The sequence below is a fragment of the Trichomycterus rosablanca genome, chromosome 15 (assembly GCF_030014385.1).
Source record: "Trichomycterus rosablanca isolate fTriRos1 chromosome 15, fTriRos1.hap1, whole genome shotgun sequence".
Lineage (NCBI taxonomy): Eukaryota > Metazoa > Chordata > Actinopteri > Siluriformes > Trichomycteridae > Trichomycterus > Trichomycterus rosablanca.
The window spans coordinates 33197074-33211999 of NC_086002.1; the positions used below are offsets into that span (position 1 = coordinate 33197074).

Here is a 14926-nt window from a genome sequence, read left to right on the forward strand (position 1 = left end):
CAGGAGTTATAGCCACAATAATCGCTGATTGTGGGCCAAGGTGTGGCTCGTTTGAGAGATGTTTACCCACCCTGCCAACATGGGAGTCAATAGGATCAACGACTTTTGAGGGTCTCACCTCCAAGTGACGCCCCACTAGAGGTTAATACCAGGAACTCCCCAATAGCTTTTAGAACGTCCAGTTGCCTTCAACTTCAGGAGTTGTAGCCACACTAACCACTGATTGTTTCAGGAGGTTTGGGGAGCTCCATAAAGACTTGGTTTGGTGACTTTGGTATGGAGGAACCACAAGGGCCGGTGCCGAGTCTTGGCGTAACCCCACTGTACACCTTTAGGATCTGCGTCTGACCTCAGAATTGGCACAGTTCCAAAAGACACTCTTAACTCTTGAGCCAAGCCTTTTGGGAAGGGTGGAAGTTCCAGCATGTTCCGGGTTATTCCGGTTTTTAAGGTGGGGCGGTAACTTTAACTTTAGCTGTCAGTCATTTGTTGAATAGTCCGGTGCTCTAAGTTTCATTTCAGTAAAAGTGAAACCTGTAGAGGAAAACATTCCTGTCAAAACATCGTAGCGCTCCGCCATGGAGTCGACCAACGAACACCTGTCGGAACACCTTAGGTGCGGTATTTGTAAAAAAATCTACACGGATCCTGTGATTCTGCCCTGCAGTCACAGTTTCTGCCGGGCCTGTCTGGATAAAACCTTGAATCAGAAGGGGGAAAATAAATGTCGGCGTTGCAACAAAGCAGCAAAACGGCCTTACATCGGAAACCAGGACCTTAAGGCCGTCTGCGAGGAGATTAAAAAGCGCAGGAACTCAGCAGAGAATGAAGGTCTGGTGTGTCTGGTTCATGTTGAGAAATGTGTGATGTTCTGCAATGATGACCAAAAGCTGGTGTGTTCAAACTGTATGGATCAGGACCATCGAAAACACACCTTCTACACCATCCCCAAAGTGGCGGAGGACTACAGGGTGACGTATTCATTTAGAGTTCAATTATTTTAAAGATTTAATATGAGTGTAATTTTCTTTGGTCTGCAAACTGCACTAGCCCACTACTGCCGAGATCTGTGGATTCAGTGGTATCGCATGGATGGGCGTGTGCACGGACGTGATTGGCTAACCTCCGGAGGTATGCAGACCAGATCTGCCGTGGCGATACCTTAATATTTATATATTAGAATATATGTCAGAATGGACAGTGTTAGCACACTGACACATTTAGGGTACCGAACTATTGACCAGAAGCTCATTGGTTGGAGACCCACCACCACTAAGCAGAGATGTTCACAAGTCACAAAGTCCGAGTCAATATAATCTACACAAAACATATATTGTAAATGTAGCGTAGAAATAAAGAAATAATCTGTAAGTTCAGATAAAAACAACAACAGATTAGCGAGTGTATTTAGCCGTTTTACTTTGTGTCTTTACTTTCCTCCTCATTGTGTAAATGAATGTAATTTCTGTAACAAGAAGGTTCCGGTTAAAAGCTTCAACTGATACGTTTTGTTTTCATTACAGAACAAAAGCGCTCGATAAATCACGGCACAGTGGCCAAAATCCCAAACACAGCAAAAACAATCATAACCGCTGCTTACCTGAGCTTCTGTTCTTCCAGATGCTATTACATTTATAAGCGTGCGTCCCATTAGGAACAGAATCCGTTATTTTGTAAACGTGCTTATAATTAAAAACCTCCAAACTTTTCCCGGTGGTGAAGTAAAACAGGAAGTGGTTAGAAAGCCGATCGAGCGTTTCATTACCACGTCATCTGTGTGACGCAAACTGAATAAATGCAAATAACAGCATTTCTTACTAACAGTTACAATCAGAAGCTCTGATTGGTTCAGAAAGCGTCTTTCAACCATTAGCACCGATTCTGTAGGAGCGTTCCATTCACCCCGGTTGTTCCTGTGAAGTGCACTACGTAGGGTATTCCACCATTTTCCACCAACTTCTTGTTTACGAGTCATTTGAAACGAGCTTCATAACAGCCGTTCGTCGTGGAAAGAAAAGACTGCATGACCCAAATGACACCTGGACACCCAAATGATCCAAATGACTCAAATGACTCCCGGACATGGTAGAATCAAATTCACTGTATAACTGATATATTTACAGAATATAAAGTTAACGCCCCCTCCGACATGTGTGCAGCACCTTTAAGACTTAATCAGATCTGTTCATCATTTATTTGCAGAATCAACTTGAACGTCCGTTGCAGAAACTTGAAACAAAATTAGAAGACCTGAATAGTAAAAAATCTCTTTATGAGTCCAAGATTCCAGAACTTCAGGTATTTACATTTTACCTTTTTGTGCTTGGAGGGAAAAAAACGAACCCTTTACACGAGCGACTCTTGTGTTTTTCAGGATCAGACCAAGCAAGTAGAGAAGCAGATCAATGAGGAGTTTGAGAAGCTTCATGAGTTCCTCACAGAGGAGCAAAAAAACAGAGTAGATGCGCTAAGAAAGGAAGAAAAGGAGAAGATCTGTATGCTAGACGAGAAGATCGTGGAGATCAGAGGGTGGATTTCTGATCTGTCTAAACGGCTACAGGACCTTAAGACGATCGTGGGTGGTGATAACAGTCATTTTATTCGTGTAAGACGTGTTTTTGTTTGGGTTTCTTATTTTTTGCCTTGTAAGAAAGATGGGATCATCCCTCACGGTCGTGTTTTCTCTTTTTTAGACCTTCAAAGAAACAGAGACAAGGTAACGTGTTTCTGTAAATACATCAATTAGGAATTAAATTAAAATTAAAATTAAATTATAAAATTAAATACATCCAGGAGTCATTTGGGTTTGTTTTGGAGTCATTTTGGTCATTTGGGTGCCTGGGAGTCATTTGGGTGTTCAAGTGTCATTTGAGTCATTTGGGTGTCCGGGTGTCATTTGGGTCAGTTGGGTGTCCGGGTGTCATTTGGGTCAGGTGGGTGTCGGGGTGTCATTTGGGTCAGTTGGGTGTCCGGGTGTCATTTGGGTCAGTTGAGTGTCCAGGTGTCATTTGGGTGTCCGGGTGTCATTTGGGGGTCAGTTGGGTGTCCGGGTGTCATTTGGGTCAGTTGGGTGTCTGGGTGTCATTTGGGTCATTTGGGTGTCCGGGTGTCATTTGGATCAGTTGGGTGTCCGGGTGTCATTTGGATCAGTTGGGTGTCCGGGTGTCATTTGGGTGTCCGGGTGTCATTTGGGTGTCCGGGTGACATTTGGGTCAGTTGGGTGTCCGGGTGTCATTTGGGTCAGTTGGGTGTCCGGGTGTCATTTGGGTCAGTTGGATGTCTGGGTGTCATTTGGGTCAGTTGGATGTCTGGGTGTCATTTGGGTCAGTTGAGTATCTGGGTGTCATTTGGGTCAGTTGAGTATCTGGGTGTCATTTGGGTCATTTGGGTATCTGAGAGTCAGTTGGGTGTCCGGGTGTCATCTGGGTCAGTTGGGTGTCAGGGTGTCATCTGGGGCAGTTGGGTGTCAGGGTGTCATCTGGGTCAGTTGGGTGTCAGGGTGTCATGTGGGTCAGTTGGGTGTCAGGGTGTCATCTGGGTCAGTTGGGTGTCATTTGGGTCAGTTGGGAGTCAATTGGGTATCTCGGAGTCATTTGGGTCAGTTGTGTGTCAGGATGTCATCTGGGTCAGTTGGGTGTCCGGGTGTCATTTGGGTCAGTTGGTTGTCAGGGTGTCATTTGGGTCAGTTGGGAGTCAATTGGGTATCTCGGAGTCATTTGGGTGTCTGGGAGTCATTTGGGTATCTCGGAGTCATTTGGGTGTCTGGGAGTCATTTGGGTATCTGGGACTCAAACCCAGGCCCTTTCTGGGTAAATATTTACAGATAAAAAATTCAGACCAGGTGTCCGAATGTCCTCGAGTGGTCTAGTCGAAGCCAAGACTCTGCGGCATCTGGGGAGAGACCTGGAGATCGGACATCACAATCTTTGTAATTAGTTCATAAAGTAAAAAGACGTGTGTGTGTGTGTGTGTGTGTGTTTCAGACTTAAGCTACCAGTGCCAGATCCACAGCTCCCCTCAGGACACAGGATTGATGAGGTCAAACATTCCAGGAACCTGAGATTCAGAGTGTGGGAGAAGATGAAGGACGTCTGTGAGTGCGGGGTCACTTTTTTCAATGGTTTGTGGACATCCACAAGCTTCATCCATGAGTTGCTTTGCGAACCCATGTTCTTGTAGTGTGTTTGGGGAATTTTGGGTAATGTGAGTGTCTGGTCTGGAAGTGTGTTTGTGCAGGGGGCAGGGTTACATTTCATCGACCATCTCTGTGTTTCATGGTCATTTGGGTGTCTTGGAGTCATTTGGGTCATTTAAGTATCTGGGAGTCATTTGGGTATCCGGGAGTCATTTGGGTGTCCAGGAGTCATTTGGGTATCTGGGTGTCATTTGGGTGTCTTGGAGTCATTTGGGTCATTTAAGTATCTGGGAGTCATTTGGGTATCCGGGAGTCATTTGGGTGTCCAGGAGTCATTTGGGTATCTGGGTGTCATTTGGGTATCTGCGAGTCATTTGGGTGTCTGGGTGTCATTTGGGTATCTGCGAGTCATTTGGGTATCTGCGAGTCATTTGGGTATCTGCGAGTCATTTGGGTGTCTGGGTGTAATTTGGGTATCTGCGAGTCATTTGGGTATCTGCGAGTCATTTGGGTGTCTGGGTGTCATTTGGGTATCTGCGAGTCATTTGGGTGTCTGGGTGTCATTTGGGTATCTGCGAGTCATTTGGGTGTCTGGGTATCTGGGAGTCATTTGGGTGTCTGGGTGTCATTTGGGTATCTGCGAGTCATTTGGGTATCTGGGTGTCATTTGGGTATCTGTGAGTCATTTGGGTATCTGGATGTCCTTTGGGTATCTGCGAGTCATTTGGGTGTCTGGGTGTCATTTGGGTATCTGCGAGTCATTTGGGTATCTGGGAGTCATTTGGGTGTCTGGGTGTCATTTGGGTATCTGCGAGTCATTTGGGTGTCTGGGTGTCATTTGGGTATCTGCGAGTCATTTGGGTATCTGCGAGTCATTTGGGTGTCTGGGTGTCATTTGGGTGTCTGGGTGTCATTTGGGTATCTGCGAGTCATTTGGGTATCTGCGAGTCATTTGGGTGTCTGGGTGTAATTTGGGTATCTGCGAGTCATTTGAGTATTTGGAAGTTATTTGGGTATCTGGGAGTCATTTGAGTTTTATTAACTTGAGTATTATTTATAATAAAATGTTAATAAAATGTTTATTTTTCCCTCCATCAGATCCTGTCATTCTGGACCCAAACACCAAAAAGGTAAACGTGGAAGTATCTCCAGATCTAACCAGCATTACACACAGCTCCAAATCTAAAAAAAAATAAACACCACTGGCACATCCTGGGCTCGGAGGGATACGACTCGGGAACTCACGCCTGGGAGGTGGAGGTAGACCAGTGTGAGTACTGGTTTCTTGGAGTTGTCAAAGAATCTGCCAAAGAAGAAGAAAACCAGTCAAACTGCCCGTTATCTCTTTCTAGCCTTAAAGCTGAAGCTATGTCGCCCGGCATTAAGAAAGTCCGTGTGGTTCTAGATATAGTAAAGGGTCAGGTGACCTTTACTGACCATGACGGGAACACGGTCTTAAAAACACAGGCGCAAGATTTCCGGGAGAAAATGTACCCTGGTTTTATAACGGTCAGTGATCACCCACTTAAGATCGTACCAGCCAAGGTCTCTGTGTCTGTCTGATTCATTTTGCTGCATTATAATAACACTACACAACCCCAAATCATAAAAAGTTGGGCTTAACCTGAACGCTCGTGATCTTCCATCCCTCAGACGGCATCAAGAACCTCCACTCAACACTAGCTGATATAACCACATGGGTGAGGGATTAGTTTATCAAACCTTTATCAGCTCTACAATACAGAGTTACTGCACGAATTATACTTAACACTTTACTGTGCAAAAAAGAAGCATCATGTTAACCATGTCCAGAAGTGGCGTCGAGTTCTCCGGGCTCGGAGGCATCTAGGATGGACCATCACACAGTGGAGACGTGTATTGTGGTCAGATGAATCAGCATTCCACGAACCATCCAGACTGTTATCAGTGACAAGTCTAAAAGCCAGGGTGTGTCATGGTATGGGGGTGTGTCAGTACAAGGGTGTGTTATGGTATGGGGCGTGTCAGTACCAGGGTGTGTCATGGTATGGGGGTGTGTCAGTACCAGGGTGTATCATGGTATGGGGGTGTGTCAGTACCAGGGTGTGTCATGGTATGGGGGTGTGTCAGTACCAGGGTCTGTCATGGTATGGGGGCGTGTCAGTACCAGGGTGTATCATGGTATGGGAGTGTGTCAGTACCAGGGTGTATCATGGTATGGGGGTGTGTCAGTATCAGGGTGTATCATGGTATGGGGGTGTGTCAGTATCAGGGTGTATCATGGTATGGGGGTGTGTCAGTATCAGGGTGTATCATGGTATGGGGGTGTGTCAGTATCAGGGTGTATCATGGTATGGAGGTGTGTCAGTACCAGGGTGTATCATGGTATGGAGGTGTGTCAGTACCAGGGTGTATCATGGTATGGGGGTGTGTCAGTACCAGGGTGTATCATGGTATGGGGTGTGTCAGTACCAGGGTGTATCATGGTATGGGGGTGTGTCAGTATCAGGGTGTATCATGGTATGGGGGTGTGTCAGTATCAGGGTGTATCATGGTATGGGGGTGTGTCAGTATCAGGGTGTATCATGGTATGGGGGTGTGTCAGTATCAGGGTGTATCATGGTATGGGGGTGTGTCAGTATCAGGGTGTATCATGGTATGGGGGTGTGTCAGTATCAGGGTGTATCATGGTATGGGGGTGTGTCAGTATCAGGGTGTATCATGGTATGGAGGTGTGTCAGTACCAGGGTGTATCATGGTATGGAGGTGTGTCAGTACCAGGGTGTATCATGGTATGGGGGTGTGTCAGTACCAGGGTGTATCATGGTATGGGGTGTGTCAGTACCAGGGTGTATCATGGTATGGGGGTGTGTCAGTATCAGGGTGTATCATGGTATGGGGTGTGTCAGTACCAGGGTGTATCATGGTATGGGGGTGTGTCAGTACCAGGGTGTATCATGGTATGGGGGTGTGTCAGTACCAGGGTGTATCATTGTATGGGGGTGTGTCAGTACCAGGGTGTGTCATGGTATGGGGGCGTGTCAGTACCAGGGTCTGTCATGGTATGGGGGCGTGTCAGTACCAGGGTGTATCATGGTATGGGGGCGTGTCAGTACCCTTTGTAAAGGTCATTTAGACTCTGTGATGCAGCATTAATACAGAAAAGTACATCGAGATCCTAGAAATATCTCAGGTTCATCCTGTCTGTATAAAGGAATTATTTGCATTTTCCATGCTGTCCCAACTTTTTTCTGATTTGGGGTTGTAGTTGCTGGGATAAAATCCTCAATGGTTCAATGTTTATGTACTTAAGTTTCGGTAAATAACGTTATTTAGGGTAGAATAGTGTTTATTTCTGGAAGTGTGGCTTGAGAAGCGAGAGCTTAAAAGACATACGATTGACGTACTTATAATTTAATGGGACGCCTGCGCCTTTAAGCGGCAACTGTTGACATCGTAGTCATGGCAGCTAACTTTGACTTTTGCTAAGAAGCCACGTCATGTTTACATTTTAGCGGCAGCGTAAAGTCAGTAGCGTAAACAATAATAAATAGACGTTAATTCTCTTGTAATCCGATACAGAAGCATCGTGTGTAAGTAGTGACGTTTATATTCTCAGTTGTTTGTAAAAACTCGTTGGCGCTATTTTACGTTTGGTTACATTTCATATTGTACTAGATGTAACACTGAACTACAGCTGCCTGCACGGTATTACGTTTATTGTTTGTATTGTTTGTATTTTGTCGTTTTACTCCATTCCGATGCTCACAGTGTATCACACACCTGGAAAGCGAATAAAACCGACCGAACTGTATTCTGGAGTCTGTCTGTCTGTCTGTCTAAAATACTCTGTAAAATCGTACATAAACTGCATCTTCCACGATGCATGCCGACTTTGTGACCTGCAGCGACCGCATCCCGCCACTAGATGATGCTGAGAAATATTTACAGATAATCCCAAAATGCGCTAGAAGAGAAAATTGAAGCAGAAGGAGGAAAGTTAATGAAAGACGTGAAAGTGAATAAACCGGTGCGTCTCTCGTGTTATGAGGCGTGTCTGTGGTAAAGGAGAACAATATAAATGTAGATAAACGTTATAAATATACAGAATTACTTTAACCTCGAAGAAAAACAACAAACTGAACAAGAATTAAAAGGCAGAGAGCAATCACAGCAGGCTACGTTACAATCGGCACTTTGGGGGCCACCATGATGCACCCCTGGCCTAGTAGGTCAGTACTGTTAAGTCAAACAGGACTACACACTGCCACTGCTATTTTACTTTCTCTTTCATTTTTGTTAAAGTGAAACCAAACAAAGGAACCATTTCCTGCAATTCTACCGCGAACATGAACAGGCAGTAATGGCGTCGTCTCACAGCGAAGTGGAGGAGAACCTCACGTGCTCCATCTGTTTGGAGTTCTTCACTGATCCGGTGGTTGTTTCATGTTCTCACAGTTTCTGTAACAGTTGTCTGGAAAGGAACTGGGCTGAAAGGGAAGCGAAGGAATGTCCTCTGTGCAGAAAAAGAATTAAACGCAGCCCTATCAAAAGCCAGGTCATCAGGGCGATATCTGAGGCAGTCGTGAAGAAACACAGGATTTTAAATGAAGGAGAGGTGTGTGGAGTCCACGACAAGAAGTATGAGCTCGTTTGTACTAATGATCAGAAGCTGGTGTGTTTGAGATGTGTATCTGACCAACATAAAAGTCACAACTTCTGCTCCATCAGCAAAGCTGCCGAGGATCACAGGGTAAAGTATTGATTCCACCACCCTAAACAGTCTGAGTTTTTAAGGCTTTTCATTCAGAAAGTTTATAAGATAAGACAAAATGTATAATTTAATGTTATTTAAAACAAAGGGTCAGAAAACTAAATGCTAAATGCCTGGATGATATTTTACCATGCTTTAATGATGATAACCACCGCTGGAGTTATTGAGGTTGGAGTGAAGAGAGTCTCCTTTTACTCAAACCTCAATAACTCCAGATCAGAATTAGTTCGATTTAGTGTTTCAGCTTTTATTTTGTCTCGTTCTTCCTGCAAACACGTCTTAAGATGTGCAGCAGTACGGGGGGTCGTCATCATTTCAAAATCCTCCACACGTTCTGTGTTGGGGACAGGTCAGGACTGCAGGCGGGCTGGTCCAGTACCCGTACCCTCTTCTTGTCCCTGGAAAAGACGACGTCTTGAAGGCAGCACGTGTTACTCTAAGATCTCGATGTACTTTTCTGTATTAATGCTGCATCACAGAGTGTAAATGACCTTTACCAAGGGCACTGACACGCCCCCATACCATGACACACCCTGGTACTGACACACCCCATACCATGACAGACCCTGGTACTGACACACCCCCATACCATGACACACCCTGGTACTGACACACCCCATACCATGACAGACCCTGGTACTGACACACCCCCATACCATGACACACCCTGGTACTGACACACCCCATACCATGACACACCCTGGTACTGACACGCCCCCATACCATGACAGACCCTGGTACTGACACACCCCCATACCATGACACACCCTGGTACTGACACACCCCATACCATGACAGACCCTGGTACTGACACACCCCCATACCATGACACACCCTGGTACTGACACACCCCATACCATGACACACCCTGGTACTGACACGCCCCCATACCATGACACACCCTGGTACTGACACACCCCCATACCATGATACACCCTGGTACTGACACACCCCCATACCATGACACACCCTGGTACTGACACACCCCATACCATGACAGACCCTGGTACTGACACACCCCATACCATGACAGACCCTGGTACTGACACACCCCCATACCATGACACACCCTGGTACTGACACACCCCATACCATGACAGACCCTGGTACTGACACACCCCCATACCATGACACACCCTGGTACTGACACACCCCATACCATGACAGACCCTGGTACTGACACACCCCATACCATGACAGACCCTGGTACTGACACACCCCATACCATGACAGACCCTGGTACTGACACACCCCCATACCATGACACACCCTGGTACTGACACACCCCATACCATGACAGACCCTGGTACTGACACACCCCCATACCATGACACACCCTGGTACTGACACACCCCATACCATGACAGACCCTGGTACTGACACACCCCCATACCATGACACACCCTGGTACTGACACACCCCATACCATGACAGACCCTGGTACTGACACACCCCCATACCATGACACACCCTGGTACTGACACACCCCATACCATGACACACCCTGGTACTGACACGCCCCCATACCATGACACACCCTGGTACTGACACACCCCCATACCATGATACACCCTGGTACTGACACACCCCCATACCATGACACACCCTGGTACTGACACACCCCCATACCATGACACACCCTGGTACTGACACACCCCCATACCATGACACACCCTGGTACTGACACACCCCCATACCATGACAGACCCTGGTACTGAAACACCCCCATACCATGACACACCCTGGTACTGACACACCCCCATACCATGACAGACCCTGGTACTGACACACCCCCATACCATGACACACCCTGGTACTGACACACCCCCATACCATGACACACCCTGGTACTGACACACCCCCATACCATGACACACCCTGGTACTGACACACCCCCATACCATGACACACCCTGGTACTGACACACCCCCATACCATGACACACCCTGGTACTGACACACCCCCATACCATGACAGACTCTGGCTTTTGGACTTGTCACTGATAACAGTCTGGATGGTTCCTGGAATGCTGATTCATCTGACCACAATACACTTTTCCACTGTGTGATGGTCCATCTTAGATGCCGCCGAGCCCAGAGAAGTCTGCTGAAATTAAGCCTGAGATTTTACTTAAACAATGGAAACTTTTATCCAAAGTGACCTACATTCTTACACTTGTGAGCAAATACAATCCTTGCACAAGAGTACCAACAACCTTCTGTTTACGTATCCAGTACCTTAACCGCAGGGTTACCCTTTTTCACACTTAACTTACACGATATATAAGTCTAATCCCTAACACCTTGATCTCAGAATCCGCTTCAACAACCATTGCAGCAACTTGAGACCAAACTAGCAGGACTGACTGCGTCTCCTAACGCTTTGACAGTCCTGCAGGTATGTGGTGTTTCCGTTTCTAACTGTGCACCTAGGAAAAAGAAATCCTGTAAATCCCGGACACTGACACGTTTCCCTTTTATTCTAGGATCAGACCCTGGAAATCAAGAGGCAGATAAGAGATGAGTTTAAGAAGCTTCATCAGTTCCTCCTGGAGGAAGAAGAGGTCAGAATAACTGCACTGAAGAATGAAGAGCAGGAGAAACGAGGCAGGATAGAGAAGAAGACAACTCGTGTATGTAAGATCAAAGAAGACATGAGAGGAAACGAAACTTTATTCTTACATGTGAGCATTCTGATGTTTTTAAGATTAGAAATGAAGTTAAGCGAGAGGGCCGGCCGATAACAGAGCGGAGATTTAAACTCGGGAGTTACATCTTCCTAACGTCTTCTAGCTATTCTTTTGATCAGTAATCTCCCAAATTCTCATATTTTTCTAATTCTTTTCTCTTTTTTCAGAACAAACATTTGGACAATTTGAGATTCAACGTGTGGGAGAAAATGAAGAACATCTGTCCTAAGTGTGAGTATATTTTTATATTATATAAAACTTATTTTTATATATTCTAAAAAATATATATACATTTCTAAAAATAAATTCTTGTTTTTGTTTGTTTTTCTTTCATTAAAAGATCCAGCAAGTCTGAACCAAACTGTCAAAATCCCTCCCATTCCTACCCCCTCTCGCATCCGTACCCCCCTTCCCATCCCTACCCTCCCTCCCATTCCTACCCCCTCTCGCATCCGTACCCCCCTTCCCATCCCTACCCCCTCTTCCCTCCGTACCCCCTTTTCCATCCCTACCCCCTCTCCCTTCCGTACCCCCTCTTCCATCCCTACCCCCTCTCCCATCCCTACCCCCCCTACCCTCCGTACCCCCTCTTCCCTCCGTACCCCCTCTCCCTTCCGTATTCCCTCTTCCATCCCTACCCCCTCTCCCATCCCTACCCCCCCTACCCTCCGTACCCCCTCTTCCCTCCGTACCCCCTTTTCCATCCCTACCCCCTCTCCCATCCGTATCCCCTCTCCCTTCCGTATTCCCTCTTCCATCCCTACCCCCTCTCCCATCCGTATTCCCTCTTCCATCCCTACCCCCTCTCCCATCCGTATTCCCTCTCCCATCCCTACCTCCTCTCCCATCCGTATTCCCTCTCCCATCCGTATTCCCTCTCCCATCCCTACCTCCTCTCCCATCCGTATTCCCTCTTCCATCCCTACCCCCTCTCCCATCCGTATTCCCTCTTCCATCCCTACCCCCTCTCCCATCCCTACCCCCTCTCCCATCCGTATCCCCTCTCCCTTCCGTATTCCCTCTTCCATCCCTACCCCCTCTCCCATCCCTACCCCCCCTACCCTCCGTACCCCCTCTTCCCTCCGTACCCCCTTTTCCATCCCTACCCCCTCTCCCATCCGTATCCCCTCTCCCTTCCGTATTCCCTCTTCCATCCCTACCCCCTCTCCCATCCGTATTCCCTCTTCCATCCCTACCCCCTCTCCCATCCGTATTCCCTCTTCCATCCCTACCCCCTCTCCCATCCGTATTCCCTCTTCCATCCCTACCCCCTCTCCCATCCGTATTCCCTCTTCCATCCCTACCTCCTCTCCCATCCGTATTCCCTCTTCCATCCCTACCCCCTCTCCCATCCGTATTCCCTCTTCCATCCCTACCCCCTCTCCCATCCGTATTCCCTCTCCCATCCCTACCTCCTCTCCCATCCGTATTCCCTCTTCCATCCCTACCTCCTCTCCCATCCGTATTCCCTCTCCCATCCCTACCTCCTCTCCCATCCGTATCCCCTCTCCCTTCCGTACCACCACTCCCATCGGTCCCATGCTTGCTATCCATTTTCAGCAACGGATATCCAGGGTTGGCTTGGTGGACCCGGACCAGCCCCGGCCCTGACCAAGAAAAAGCGATTGATAATAATGAAGGTAAATTATTATTTTATGTAAAAAAAAAAAACATTGTCATTTTTAAGAGCTGCCTTTTAGATTAAAAAAAATACAATTATTGTGAGATAAATGCAATTATTGGTCACCTACATGCACTCTTATTAACAAACATAGCAGCAAGTGGACATGGGTTTTTTTATTTATCCGTTTCTCTTATTTTAAGCTAATTATCATTGAGCATGGGTGCCAATATTTCTAGAGCTGACTGTAGAATTAAATTGTTTGTAATTTTAGATAATTAATAATTTTATTTTATGTTCCTTGTGTTTGTGTAATTTGAACTTTATTCTCCAGAATGTTCATGGTACCTTATAATGAATTATTCAATAAATATTTACTGAATAAATAAATTATAATTGAGTAAAACTTGTTGTGGGAAAATTTATTATGTTTTATTTTAATTGTTGGTCTTTTGATATATTTTTAAGAGAAAATAAAAAAAATAGTAGAGGGTTGGGGTTAGGAGTTAGGGTCAGGATACAGCGATGGTCAATGTACATTAAAAATAAAGACACACACACTCAGATCTTTCAGTGAGTTTAATTCAGACTGAAGGAAGCATCAGTACCAAACGAGGGTTCCTGCTGATCCAGGATCTCCAGGATCTGCTCCGTCACCCTGAGCTTGTGTGTGTGTGTGTGTGTGCAACACTAAAAACAAGGAGTATTTACACTGTGGTGCAACAAAGCAAGAAAACAAGTACAAAAATATCTAAAAACATCTCCAGAACAAATATAAAAGCTCCTAAAAGTAAAAAAACAATGAAAGTGCTCTCTGATAAAATCAGTTTTATTGTGCTTACGTTCCGGTCCAAACATCAGGGGTCGGATCATTTTTACTAGCTTTGAGATTGGAAAGACATCCTTGAGTCCCCTGTGGTCCACATAAGGGTCCATAAGGGCCACATAACCTTCCTAGAGTTGGGAATCCAGCCACATTGGGTCACTGAACAAGAAGGGTCTTGGTCCCGAGGGTAAGAAAGAACCCAGCAGTCCTTCTAGGGGTGTAAAGAACTGTGGTTCAATGGGACGAAAAGGGACCTCTTTGGACAGAACTGCAGATAACCTATAGTAAAGCGTGGTGGCGGCGGCGTCATGCCACGTGGGTGCTTCTCAGCAGCAGGGACAGGGAGATTGGTGAGAATTGAGGAACGCCTCCTATACAGTGCACTGGGGTGGCAGTTCCCTTTTCAACTCAAACTGACCCACAGCATACAGCCAAAACAACACCGGAGAGGCTTCAGGATATTCAGGTCTCTGATTGTCCTAGAGTGGCCTGACCGCAGACTAGACTTGCCCACCAATCAATCTGAGGGAGGATGGGGGTTGACTCTGACGTTTGGACCTGACGGCACATTTAAACGTAAGATGAAAGAACAAATAACAAACAAAAAAAATAAAGTCACTGTTGGATCCATTTAGAGGATGCATAACTGGATTCTGGATCGTCCTTCCAATTGATCTTTTTACTTACAATAACATCTAAAAAAATAATAATAGTTATATAACATTTCAATGATAGCGACTGAAAAAAGTGCAGGCGTCGAGTTCTCGTCCCTGTTGTGCTCTTGGAGCATTGAAAAGAACTTCCGAGTTGTTCGGGGAGCTGGTCTTGGTTGGCTTTTCGTCCGTCATCCCAAAGTACCCTAAATATCTTACCAACTAATTACCAACCGTTCAGCTTAAACG

The 14926-nt window shown here is 46.2% G+C and overlaps 1 protein-coding gene across 1 annotated transcript; it reads left to right on the top strand.

The window, feature by feature from the left end:
• The first annotated feature begins 578 nt into the window (after positions 1–578).
• LOC134328506 (zinc-binding protein A33-like) lies at positions 579–5698 on the top strand. The gene is made up of 6 exons (XM_063009597.1): positions 579–971; positions 2203–2298; positions 2375–2605; positions 2694–2716; positions 3984–4093; positions 5310–5698. The coding sequence occupies exons 1-6, from the start codon at positions 579–581 to the stop codon at positions 5696–5698; spliced, it is 1242 nt and encodes a 413-aa protein (XP_062865667.1).
• Positions 5699–14926: the final 9228 nt, after the last annotated feature.

Bases quoted from the DNA above. Each gene is read 5' to 3' on its own strand.
- LOC134328506 (XM_063009597.1), top strand. From the start codon at position 579: ATGGAGTCGACCAACGAACACCTGTCGGAACACCTTAGGTGCGGTATT. The intron at 972-2,202 runs GTGACGTATTCA...ATTTATTTGCAG, and splicing joins AAGTGGCGGAGGACTACAGG to AATCAACTTGAACGTCCGTT. The intron at 2,717-3,983 runs GTAACGTGTTTC...TGTGTGTTTCAG, and splicing joins TTCAAAGAAACAGAGACAAG to ACTTAAGCTACCAGTGCCAG.